Source organism: Triturus cristatus, chromosome 11, assembly GCF_964204655.1.
Source record: "Triturus cristatus chromosome 11, aTriCri1.1, whole genome shotgun sequence".
Classification (NCBI taxonomy): Eukaryota; Metazoa; Chordata; class Amphibia; order Caudata; family Salamandridae; genus Triturus; species Triturus cristatus.
The window spans coordinates 421,352,484-421,366,210 of record NC_140594.1 but is presented as its reverse complement, the minus strand read 5'-3'; the positions used below and the strand labels follow the sequence as shown (position 1 = coordinate 421,366,210).

Here is a 13,727-nt window from a genome sequence, read left to right as displayed (position 1 = left end):
GCTCGCCAGCACTACAGCACAATGGATAAGGCACTGGTATTGCAAGCAATGATTTGCATTACCATGTGTATCAAAGATTGAAATCTCATGTCGTGTACTCAATAAAATTGTTGATGCCACATTTATTGTTTACAAAATAAAAATATTTTTTTAAACAAAACTAGTTTATATCTTGCAACACCTTCGCTTTTTGAGAGTTGTTTAATTTCCGAAATAGTATGATTTAGTGCATTTTGTGTGGCCAAAAGAGCCTACTGCAATAGGCAGGTGCTGATTCCAAGAGGGCTGGAAAAAGCAGACTACTGTACAGTTCCAGAATAAGGAGTTGTGCAGACTTTATTACATCCGGGAATTACCAGGTATGATAAAATCCAAAGCCTCAGTTAAATGACGGCACTAAAATCTGTGTGTTATGACCTATTTTTAGGGAATAATGTTAGACACAATAAATAAATCCTTAACTCTATGGTGTCAGTTTGTATTGGGTGCGATAAGTAGCCTGAGGAGCACTCGTTAATCAGGGCGAAACTAGGGCCTTCTCTTACCCACTACAGCCAGCTGTAAGGCACTACCACTTAAAGTCCTACTGGATACTGTGTTAACTTTATCATCTGCCTGCTTCTAGTATATGCACGCTTTCTTTAGGGGTTTATTTTTTATTGTGCATTTTTCCCCTAATATAATTTCACACAGATTTTTGATCACCTCCTAAAATGCTCAAAACAAACCGGGCCATTTTTAGGTCTCGGCTAGCGAAGGCTGCGCTTGCGCAGTCTCGCTCGCGAGATTTAATGACTTGGAGAAGAGGGGCTTGAACCCGCCCCTCTTCTCTCCTCTTCTCCATTGGCTGGCCTCTTAAATGCTGGTCAGCCATTGGAGAAGAGGCTTGTCTCGCAAAACAAGCCCCGTCCTTTTCGGATTCGGGGGCGTGGTTTTTTTTTTCTTTTTTTTTTTTCTTTTTTTGCGAAAACCTTTATTGTACATAAAAACTCAATACAAACATGGGCCTACAACCACCAGGCCCGGCCGCTAATATATACATGGGCAACAACATCAAGACAGCAACAGGTCCCCTGGGGCCCAGCCGAATTAACAAAGTACTGAGTGCACCTCAGAGGTTATCAGGATACATAGATTTTAGAAATACAAACAAAGAAAAAATAAATAAATAACACCAAAAAGCAAGGCGGAAACCATCAAAAAAGGGGCGTCTAACCACATCCGGGGAACTACACAATACATACTCCACCCTCAGGTGGTCAATGAGGATGAGCAAGGGGGAGGTGGGGGCGACGGGAGAGCCACAACCATCTACAGGTAAAATGTAATAGTCCGGGAACCTCAGGATCAGGGGGACAAGGCGGCATCAGATGTGTCCACGAGGGGGGACGTGCAGATGTTCCCTCGGTATGCGTTCCACTGACCCCAGATTCTACCCCACGCCCCCGGCTTACCCCGAGACACATACACAGTCTTCTCTCTGCACATGCACCAATCCATGTTCTCCTTCCATACTGACACGGTGGGAGGCCGTCGGGAACCCCAACGCTGTGCGATGTCCCTCTTAGCAATCATGTTCCCAAGGGCCGCCCACCGAGTCTGAGCCGCATTATAGTCATTAGGCTCCCACACGTTCAACAAACATCGGCGACCCTCGGGCAACAAAGCGACCCCAGTGACGCATTCCATGACAGCATGCACCCGGCGCCAATACTCCGCCACCTCTCAGCACTCCCAGAGAACATGGAGAAAAGTGGCGCTGAGCCCACAGCCGTGCCTACAGAGCCCGTCTTCAGAAAAACCCATCAAAACTAAACGAGGGCCCGTCACGTAGACACGGTGGAGAATTTTAAGCTGGACAAGACGGAGACGCGCGGGAGGGGGCGTGTTTTTTTGTTACTTTTCGCTGGGCGTGTTGTTTGAGAAAAACACGCCCCCGAATCTGTTCAGAAAAACACGCCCCCGAATCCGAAAACGCCGCTGCCTTTCTCCGAGGCATTTCTGCTTTCACCTCGGAGAAAGGCAGTGGTGTGCTTGTTTTCTTCTGGGAGTAAGCCTCTCTGTATTCAGATGCTGCCTGTGTGCCTGTTTTCTGCCTCGCCGTGTGCTGGAATCCAGAGTTCGTCCCTCGGGGTCGCGTCCACATCCTTCCCCGTGCCTGAATGGGTGACGTAACTGGCACTCATTTAAAGCGCTACAAATCTCCCCGTGCCGAAATGTGTAAGGTAAATACGGTGCTATGTAAAGCGCTCCAGTACCTTCCGGGCGAGTTCACGCTATATCATTACTTTGTCCATCGGCTACATTGCCGACTTTTGTGCTGGAAGCCAGAGTTCGTCCCTCGGGGTCGCGTCCACATCCTTCCCCGTGCTTGAATGTGTAACATAGCCGGCACTCGTGCGGGGCGCTCCAAATCTCCCCGTGCCTGAATGTGTAATGTAAATACGGGGTTATGTAAAGCGCTCCAATAACTTCCGGGCGAGTTCGCGCCATATAAATATATAACTCTGCCAGCTGGTTCTTTCGTTCTACTGCTGCCTACATCGGGAGAATAAAGGGGGTTAAGAGTGCTGGTTAAGTGTTGTGTTGAAGATTTGTGGTGGGGGTTATGAGCAATGCTAATAGCTCTAACTTTAACAATGCCGAGACCATTGCACTGTAAATGCTTGTTACAATTGATTTTAGTCTTACAATTTTTCTCTGGCTCCGCTACTGCCATACAACTGTGACTTAGCAAAGCGCTAAAATTTTGCTTGTTTTCACTTTTTTTGGGTAGGAGATAAATTTTATGATTTTTCTTATCCACTTTGCCTTCTTTGGAGTTCTGTTGATTTCTTCTCCAATTGTTTAGGTACTGTTTAAATGGTTTACACTTGTTCCTTTGTGTAAGGCTTGTTGCCCAGAGCCACTGCTACCCAGAGTTGAGCTGAAGGTTTGAGAAACTAAACCTGCAGGCCCTAAAGGGGTTGGTAAGCGTATTGCATGGTGAGGATGCAAAACCACACTATCTAATATACCCCATTTCCTCACACTTATAAATCTATCCTTGTTGAAGTGAACTCTGGATTACTTATGGAATTTGTTTTGCTTGGAACAGTAATTTCCTCTTCTATATGGCATTTTCATGATGTTCAGGGGCAGTCTTCGGTGATTGAGCATTATTCTGAGAATATTGTTTACCCTGGGCCAATACCTTTGCGTTTAGATTAGACTTCAGACACTCGGGGGTAGCCAGGTAGAGCAGGAAAGGCTTACCCTAGGTAGTTTATGAATTGAAACTTAAAATACCATAGCATTTATCATTCATACTTTATATGCAGGCAGTGGCCTAGCTTTAACCTCTTCAATGCCCATGACGAGATAGTCTCGTCATGGAGCACGCCCGCTAATAAAAGGCCCGGCACAGGAGGGGGAAAGGGCGGGGCACTGAAGGGGTTAAAGAATAGTGTTTTTATTTACAGGTAAGGTAAAACTGCATTTAAAATAATAAATAACAAAAACCAGGGGGGGGGGGGTAATAACACCATCTCAATCCGTAATACAACCCCCAGATGGTGTTGAAGATCTTACGCTTGTTGGTGTTAGATTTTCTAGATGATTCACCCTATTGCCTATGTTATCCCATAAGACTTCAAAAAGGTTCTCTAAAAACGGAGTTTCATCCAGTCTTTTTCTAGGATTATTCATTATATAATGCTCCAAAGGGTGCGGCAGAGATGCCAAACAAAAGTGATATCCATCTTGCCATGATGCATCTGTTTTAGTGGCTGTGGTTCCTAATACAAGGATTGATAATTCAGCAACTAAACTTGAGCATTCTGAGCATCCAGCACTAAAAATAGTAAAACTTCAGAGAACCCAAAACCCCATGACCCAATTACAGGTCCCACCTTATACAGCCATGTTGCAGATGAGGGTTCTTTTGTGAATAGAGGTACAGTAGGACACAGATTGTTTGCAGAAAAAAAGCAAAATCCCAAAGTTGTTTTTTTGTCCTTCATTGGGAGCTAATTTCCCAATTAATCACACACACTGACGTCTCCTTGGATATCTTAACTTCAGGGGCCACCACCTTGGAATCTTACCAATCGGTCAAAATTTCACATAACGGGGTCCATCCACTTAACCAGGATCATCCACTGAATCCCCAGAGCCTGTCTGTTTCCCTCTTGGATTTAGGACTATTTAGCACTCTAAATGGAACTTCCTGAACTGTGGAATAGGAGAGATCGTTTACATGCTCGAGGAAGCAGGGTGATAGTCTAACAACCCCTTCAGACTCCACATAAAAATTTAAATGCAGACAGCCTGCTTTCAAATGGAAATGAGATGGAAGGGGTGAAGGCAGCCATACAGGCCCACTTAACTACTGGCAGATTAGAACATGCAGGCTCACCAACTAAGAATGCAGCATATCCTGCAGCTCCATGACCCAAGTCATTCTGACCTATGGTCTTTGTTTTTCCTTCCTTCTCTTGTTAGCTGAGCTACTGTGATCTTGTGGACTCCTTGGTAGTCTCAGGCTGGTGAGGCATCCCAACATGCAGATTCCCACTGGGCCTTTAGCATGTCTTCTTGGGATCTAGCGTTTCTCCCTTGCTAGGGCACTAGAGGTGCTACATACAATTTAGTGTTTATTGTGGCCACAGATTACCACCGCAAAGCTTTTTCTCAAGATTTAAGGTTTGTGAGGAGTTATATGGGAAAGCTTGGACTCAGTTTTAGCTCCAGGAAACTCATCTCTACATTATTCTGCGTATGGCTGGCAGCCTTAGCTGAGCAAAGGTACTGCCTTATTTAAAGATTGTTTTTGTGCAGGCATGGAGCAGTGCATCCAATTTTTGTGCCCTAGTTTCATCGCCTTCTGAAGTAAAGGGCCATGAGTCAGACCAGCCCCAGCCAGAAATTATCAAGTTGCAGATTTAGTTTTTAAACCTGGACAGTCTCGGCAGAAGACGTTGGTTAGTAAGTGATAAATGGCACTGGAAGAAAGATGACTTTCACCAGAGCAGGAGAGTTACTCTAAAGGAATGGAATTGGAAGCCTCCCTATGCTATAGTTGAGGGCCCTGTTGTGGGGATCACCTCTAAATATAGATATTGGTAGGCTGCCTTGTCTATCATAGATAAAAGCAAGACTACAAGGTACTCCGTCTCGAGTGCACAGACGCAATCTGTCCCACTTTATATCACTGTTCTTTCGTTGCAGCAACAGGCCCATAACATATGTAAGTGCATGCCTACGAAGGAGAATAGGCAAGGACCCCAGTTTTAAGGCAGAGTCTGACGACCTTTACACAGTCTGTAGGCAATGCCCTCACAGTGGTAAAGCTAAAACGGACTGTGCCATTTTATGGGAATTGTGTTGCCACGACTGACAGCCTTCTAATGGCCTCAAATGAAGAGGCTACCTACCCTTCCACTGATCAGGGATTCACTTTCTTTTGGTCCAGTCAGTAGAGCTACTCTTTCAACGAAGAGTTGTTGAAAAATGTAGACCTCGCTCCAGTGTGCTCACAGATTGTTGGGAAAACATGGCAGGCAGAATATGTAAAGGGCAGGGTGGTGTAGTTTTTCCAAGCCATGCAGAAGAACATGCAACACCTTTTCATAGAGACACTGACTAGCTGGCATTGCTGACTAGCAGGCATTGCTTTGCATTCTGAAGCAGTGTGGTATTTGAATCCTGTAAAGGAGCTATGTCAAATTCCATGATAAGGTTAATATTTTTGTACCGTTCCCGTTAGTCCATTTAAGGGATCTTTTTAGCCAAATGCATGTTAGGATGTAAATTCTAAAGTTTAATTGGTACAAATTTAAAACCATTCTGATTTGTTTTGCTATACTTTAAAGTGAATGTTGGGTGCCTCTACACAGAATATGTACTAAATTTTTACTGATGTTTTATTTTGCCAGTCAAACTCCGCCCTCTTCAACAGCTTGGATAGGTGCAAATTACGGCGTTCAACCAACCCAGGGCCAGAATGGAAGCATGATGGCAAATCAAACTGGATACCGAATGGCAGGCTTCCAAACTCAATGAGAAAGGACTCTGCAAAACTAGAATCAGTGGCTTTAGGCTGCAAAGGAGTGTTGTAAAGCCTTTTGTTTACTTAGAGAAAGTATCAATCAAGTCACTGCAAATGTCGGATACAATGTATTTATTTAAAAACAATTTCATTTTTTTAATCATGAAATTACTTTGTCATCCACATTGTTAAAAGAAAAGGAACTAAGATGCTGCATTTCTGCCAATTTTTGCCTTCTTTTCTTCTTTTGATATGTAACATTTAAGGTCCTTGTTTGAAATAAAAAAAACAATGCAGGGATGACTGCCACTTTGTAAAAACTGAATGCTGGCAGCAAATTGCACAACAATGTTTAAACATATTTCCCTCTCCCTTCTGATGTAGCGCGGTTTTAGTTTACATTCCTTCTGATTTGAAATTGTGTATTATAAGGATTTGTTGTACAAAAATCTAAAATTGTGCAAATGCTGAAGGTACTTGGTTTTTTTTGTATAATCTTCAGTGTGCGCAACCTGTAAAGAAAAAATTGCATATTGTAAAAAAATTCTTCCACCTACACTTTTGTTGTTACGACAGGTTTCTCGAAGGTTCTCTTTTTCATTTTGTATCTAGACATTTTTCAAAACAAATTGTCTTGCCTTATTGTTATTAAAAATTTGTCGCTCCATTGAAAAGATGTGACACTTAGCGTTTTAACCAATACACATGGATCCGTTCTTGGAATCATTTGTGTTCTGCAAAAGGTGCCTAGAAAAAAATAAATCCCGGTTGGATTTCCTCTGAAGGATTTTTATCTTTAGTGAGAATTTTTTGTGATAACCACATGGGAAGCATAAAAGCTTTTTGCTAAAAAGTATCTTTTGAAATTGTAAATTAACGTTTATAATTTCTTCTATCCTTCCAATTTTATTCACTTTAGTTTTATAGTAATAGATTTTAACAATTGTTTGCAGCGTTCAAGGACCATTTCAGTTTATTTTGCTGGAAAGGTTGCAAATAGACAGTTTAAAATGTGCTTGCTGGCAAGGCAAGCATCTAAAGTTTTGAAGACTTTGGTATTTTCGTTTGTTACAAAAAATGGTTTTCATTGTTCAAGTAGCTTCCTCTTGTCAAGTTCAGTCTGATATGTACATATTAGTTTGTGGGACTGGGAATTTTTCATCCTTTGATAGGGCTTTTAGTGCTGAAAATGTCCGATGCATTTTCAAGCAGATGTCAAAATGACAAACCTAGTTGCATATATTTTTGGAGACCAAAAAAACTGCATTCTACCTCCTTTTGCTTTTCCTGCTTTGACCAACAAAAAAAAGCTTTGTAAGCGTGATTTTGTTTTCGTTCACGTGCATTATAGTGCTGGTTACAATTTTTGCCTTTGTGTTGTCATGCAGTTGGTGGTCCTAAGGAGACAGTGATTTTTTTTTTCTTCTTCGAGGTGTATAATATATTGTAATATAAGCTGAGTAAATCAGATACATGGCCAGTTTAGACATTTATATAAAATAAGAGTCATTCCTTGAACTAACGCACAGTGTAGCAAAATAGCAAGAGTACCACCTAGAAATGCCAAACAATTTGCTAGTATCTAGAAGTGATAATGTAATCTTTTTTTCAATGCCAGTCTTCGGTTTTAGATATTGGGTTAGATTCTGAATATACTTTGGTCTAGTCAACAATAGTGGCTTATTGGCATTTCCATACACCTCATTGAAAATAAAATTTAGTCATGTAAATTAACATACCACCAAAATGACACCGTACACCAGTTGTATTCTCACACTACCACTTAGTTGATCATTCAGCTTTTTTTTTTATATTCATACATTAATCTCTTGCAGTAACAAATACATTTTCTAAGCATCAGAAGAATAGCTGCTTCAAAAATGAGTATGCGGGTACTTTAATTCACAGGTTTACAAAAAGTGTTTTTAGGCCTTTACCTTTTAGTAGGTTATTTCCCAGGATCTAATTGGATGGCCTCAAGCTTTACACTTTGCAAGACTGTTTGCCTTTCAAAAGAAAATGCAATGTGAGTGAGCATTTTTTCCCTCCTGGTCTTTTTGGCACAGATTATCCAGTAGAACGTGCATTGATGCCTCTGTGTTAAGTGAATTCTTGTTCAGCCTTTTTAATTTATAATCCAAGACAGTGTTTCAGATCCTTGATGAGATTGTATTTCAGTGTAATACCAACAAGCGATTTAACAGAATTTCTAGTCCGGAGCAAAACGAGTTGTGTACAGACTGTAGCAAAATTGCTTACCTAATTGTAGATGACAAATTTAAATAGTAATATTACGTTTGTTTAGAATCATTTGAGATTCTTAAAATTAATAGGTACACCATTTATCTCCTCTTCAAAGTCGTTTAGTGTATAATTCCCCCTTCCTGTTTTCCCAAATGCTGCTCCTTTGTTATTTTATTCCCATTGAAGAATTGTAATACCAAAAAATATAAATATATATTCATGTATACTGATAATTGCAGATCCCTTTGATGTCCTAAATTGACTTCATCTTTACTGTTGAAAAGTACAATAGGTATACCTGTACTCTGTGAGAATCTTTGTTACAAACAAAACATAATTGAGAGAGGGTTCCCAAAGAATCTCGTGATTATAGTTTGTGGGAGTTCTATGCAGACTTCTGCATTTTATCTCCACAGATTGGGTGAGTGGGTAATATAAGGTTTATTTTTTGGGGGAGTTCCCTAATCACTGTAGATATCCGCAAGAGCCCTGCAGCCTCAGGCAGTTGCCTTTGAATTTTTCAAACTTAAATAAATTGGTCCCACAATTGAAACACATGGAATGAGTAAGGTTTTATTTGGTATGCTGAGATAATTAGGTTAGACGTGTGTGTAACTCATGGGAAACGGGTTAGGTTTTGCGGAGTAAATACTTTAATAGTCAGATAATTTCTGTTGCTGGTTAAGTGTTTTTTTTAAGTGCATTAGTCCATAAGTTACATTTTCCTACAAGGACTATTGATCACCATGCTGCTTCACGGTAGTGTTTCTAAGATCCAAGTGGGTACATGATTTGAATTATCTGTGCATTTCAGGTGTATATATTGGAGCCCTTCATGGTGTGCATATAACTGTTTTTGAGCTTTGCGCTGACCATGTGCACATATTGCAAAGGCTCCTCCCTTGGCCTTTATTAAACAATGCCATAATATTTATGTTCGTTTTCAGGGTGCACTGAGTGCATGTTTTTGACATGTCAGTGGTGTAAAGAAAGGATTAACTGCCATGAGAAGAGCTGTGATAATTTCAGTCTTAGCTCTGATCCTATTCACAGTAAATTCAGTTTGATCAGGATCCTGCAGCCACATTAATGTGATTCACATTTCTTGGCTATTTGAGAAGCAAAGCAGAATTATGCAACCAAATCATCCAAAAATGTGAATCCCACTTAATAGTCATAATGACTTGGTATACCAGTCTAGCTCATTTTATTGGCAGTGTCCATACACTGCCAACTGATCCCTCTAACCAGCAGAGGCGCATTGTACATAGCAGAGTGATTGCAGGGTTATAAAGGCACACAAGGACATTGGTAAGCAAAGGATAGAAATTATAAGGATGCTAGTTTTTTTTAAAGGAGACATTGAGGATAGATGAAGATGCATGTCTTGATTCTTGAAACACCGAGGCATTAAGTCTATGGAGTACTGTAAAGGTAATTTCTGATGGATATTTCCACCTGCAAATTCCTAACCTTTGAAATCGTCCCAAGCATCGGACTGAATCTGGTAACGTCAAAGCTGTTTGAGACTGGTAGGTGCCTGGCTCTCAGTGCTAGGATGTCTTCCTTGAAGCGCTTAGGCTTTAAGCCCAGTAGGGACAATGAGGGACAGATGTCCTTTACTGACCCGCACTCTATTTGCCTGTCATCTGACGTCTTAGCATGACTCAAGTAGTTTAATTATTCCCTCAGTAGGCAGGATAGCTTGATTCCAGTGGCATGGACAGCACTGGACCCACGTCTGGGCATACCCTTCCCACTCGGGGTGACAAATGCAAAAACAGTTGATGGACAGAATGCAGAACAATGTCATACATTCACCCCAGTACTGGGATCTGGGCCTAAATCCATCCCAAGTCCACTGGAATCAAGCTATCCTGGCTGAAGAGGGGTGAAACCCCGAAACCGGTCCTAGGATGCTTGGTTCCAGTCCAGGGAGGACCTGGCTTGGCCGTTCAGGCTGGACTGTTCCCATGAGGCACAGGGTCAAGACTGATTTGCATATGGCTGTGTTCAAACTAAATGGCATGGTGAACAAAAAAACAATGGATTCAGGCCCAGATCTCTGTACTGGGGTGAATGTATGACCTTGTTCTGCATTCTGTCCAACTGTTTTTGCATGTACTATGCAAGTTGGCATCCCCAACAGGGGTCATGGGGGAATGCCTTTTCGATTGCATGGTATGTCATCTTTGCCTTTCCTCTCATTCCTCTTCTCCCAAGAGTTCTGAGGAAGATTAGGACCGAACCATGCAAGTGGATACTCCTTGATCAGGTGTGCCCACGTCAGCACTGGTATACAGAACTGCTGCTTCAATCGCAGGTTCCACACCTTCGACTTCCAGTATTCCTCAATCTTCTAACCATGAACCAGGGCCAGATCCTTCACCCGGATCTCAAGAACCTGCATTTGTCTGCATGGCTTCTCAATACAATGAGTTCCAACACCTGAGCATTTCTAGTGAGTGTAGAGATGTACTAGCTAAGGCACGGGCAGAGAGTACCAGCAAGACTTACCGCATCAAATGGAAGCGCTTCTGCATCTGGTGTCAAGAGGGCATACACCCACTGTCCTCTCCAGAGCGAGTCTTATCTTACCTCTTACAACTAGCAAAATCGGATTTGGCTTATAGTTTGATAAAGGTTCATTTAGCGGCCATTTCCCGATATAGAAGATCCCCTTTCTCTCCACCTCTGTAGTCCTCTAGAGTTATAAGAGAATTCCTCAAAGGACTGGTTCGGATGTTTCCTCCGGTAAAGCCTCCGCCTCCAACGTGGCAGTTGAACACTGTCCTCTCGCAATTAATGAAACCCCCTTTTGAACCAATTCACACAGCAGATATAAAGTTCCTGTCTTGGAAATTGGCTTTGCTCCTTGCCTTGACAACGGCCAGAGGGTTCAGTGAGATTCAGGACTTTGTAATAGAGGAACCCTTTAGGCAATTCAAAATGGACGGAGTTCTGCTCTGCAAAAATCCGAAGTTCATTCTCAAGGTTCCCTCTGATTTCCACCTAAATGAACTGGTGGTACTAAAAACTTTATTCCCGAATCCAACGACATCGGCAGAGAGGGCTCTGCATTCACCGGATGTCAGTCGTTGCTTAAAAGTTTATCTACATAGCACACAAGCTTTCCGCAAGACATCTCAATTATTTGTTGCATACAGTGCGCCAAGAAAAGGTTCCCAGCTCCCCAAAAAGAGTATATCTAAGTGGATTGCAAGTGCCATAACATTTTGTCATCACAAAGCAGGAAGACTTCTATCTGCAAGAGCCTGAGACCATTCCACGAGGGTTGTGTCGACGTGTGCAGATTTATGTGCAGGAGTGTCGCTTCCAGAGATTTGCCGGGCTGCATCGTGCAAGAGTAAATTTATATTCACCCTGCACTACTTCCTGGACTCGGCAATACTAAATGTCACAGCAGTGGGCCTAGCAGTACTTTGTCATATGTTCCACTAAGGTGAGCTTCCCACTTCTACCTCTTCTTCTGTATCACAATTCCACATGTTTAACCGTTTACTATGCTGCAGTTTACAGGAATTTTTGTATTCATGATTTGTTATTGTCATCTCGTTTATTATTTGATGACTGCTTGCATATCTTACTGATACATATTTCGGTTAAGCTTTAAAGAATATGGTAAATGTGCTACCAACTGCTTGCTGTTCTGATTCAAGCATGTGAATCTTTTAAAGTTCCAATACTGGAGTAAGAAACGTTACTTGTAACTATAGTTCTCCAGTATTGGAAGCTTTCATAGATTCCCTTGCGACTCGCCCTTCTCCTTAGGGGAGTCTCACTTCGTTTCTATGGGCATAATTGTGTTAGCACTTGTGCTTGCAAATCTGAGGTGCTGACCACCTCTCTGGAGGGTTCTAGAGTGTGACTGATGCTGATTGGTTGAGGCAGAACTATGGCTCTTCTTTAATAATGACCATGATAGGCTAATAAACTAAGATGCCTAGGCCTTTCTAGTCTATACCCATCAGTGTACTATTACTTCTACTAAGTCTATTACTACTATTTTAAACTATTTTACCGGGGCCTCATCATGACAACGGGGAATGATTCAAGCATTTGAATCTATGAAAGCTTCCAATACTGGGGAACCATAGTTTTGTGTTATCACCGGAACACGACGAAGCCAGCTGTCCAGCCTGCGCAGCATTTCGATCCAAAAAGACCATTCGGGATCGAAGAGCTCGACGCCATATCATGGCACACCAACCAGCCCTGGAACCAGAAAACATCTTTGAGGGTCCCGATGTCCCGGAAGAAGATTCCGAGGAACTTCAAATCATCTCAGAAGCAGACGACTCAGACCACCCCATTACTCCTTGGCAATGCGTGAGTACCACTGCCCCTGCCCCAACCCCTCCAAAACCAAAGGTATTGGTCAAGACTTCGCCAGCTGGCCTCAGTCGAGACCGAAAACACCCTTCAGAAGCCCCGCCTCCGGGCTTGGCTCCGAAGAAACATAAGTCTTCCGGTGGCTCGGGCCCGAGCAAGCCGCATGTAATGGTACACCCGGCACCGAAGACAAAAGACCCCTCGGCACTGAAATCTGATCCGACACCCTCTGCACCGAAAACATCGAGGCCCATAGATAAACCGGCACCGAAACTTCCCAAGCCGAAAGACTTAACTTCGGCACCGAAACCTTCATCTGCACCGAAACCACCGGCTTAGGACTATAATACACCTCCTAAAGCCAAACACTCGACCGATCAACCAAAACCTTGATCGTAACCGAAAAAATCGGCACCAAAATCTGTTCCTGAAGAACAAGAACTTTTCCATCCAGATCCAACACACAAAAGGAACTATATTAATCCAAAGACTGGACATGTCACTGCAGTGCCATATAAGAAACAGAAACTGGACACAACACCTGCCCCAGTTCCTATAAGAGAGAAGGACTCTGCAACATCACCTATTCCTCCTTCCTCTCCCATACGACCGTATACCCCACCCCCTCTGCCTACACCACCCTTACCTCTTCCATCTCCATCACATACACCACCTCCACAGGATGATGATGACTACCTAGGGGGAGGGGGTGATCCTGGTGATCCTAATGATCCGTTCACCGATCCGGATACCGCACCATTGGATGATTGGGCATACCCTCTACCAGATATGCCTGACCCTACACCATATCCCTCCAAACCATCACCTCCAGATGACCAGCTGGGGTTTGGACAACTAGTTAACAGGGCAGCACTTTACCATGGCGTCACCATGCACTCTGATGCACCCGAGGAAGATTTCCTCTTAGACACGTTTGAACAGTCTCAGAAAACAGTACAAATTCTACCTATGATTAAAGGTGTCACAAAACACGCCACAGAAGTATTTAAAGACCCCGTTCGTGCCAGGGTGCTTAACCCAAGAATTGAGAAAAAATATAGAACTGCCCCCAGAAGATCCTTGTTACATCAAAGGACAGCTC

General features: G+C 42.7%; 1 protein-coding gene across 2 annotated transcripts in view; it reads left to right on the top strand.

Annotated features, from left to right (window-relative positions):
- The window catches only part of TIA1 (TIA1 cytotoxic granule associated RNA binding protein), a 267,173-nt gene extending 258,344 nt beyond the window's left edge, over nucleotides 1–8,829 (top strand). For both annotated transcript variants that reach the window (XM_085636215.1, XM_085636216.1), the window contains exon 13: nucleotides 5,916–8,829. In XM_085636215.1, the coding sequence (XP_085492341.1) occupies nucleotides 5,916–6,042 (127 nt within the window). In that variant the 3' untranslated portion in view covers nucleotides 6,043–8,829. The remainder of the gene's footprint in view (nucleotides 1–5,915) is intronic.
- Nucleotides 8,830–13,727: the final 4,898 nt, after the last annotated feature.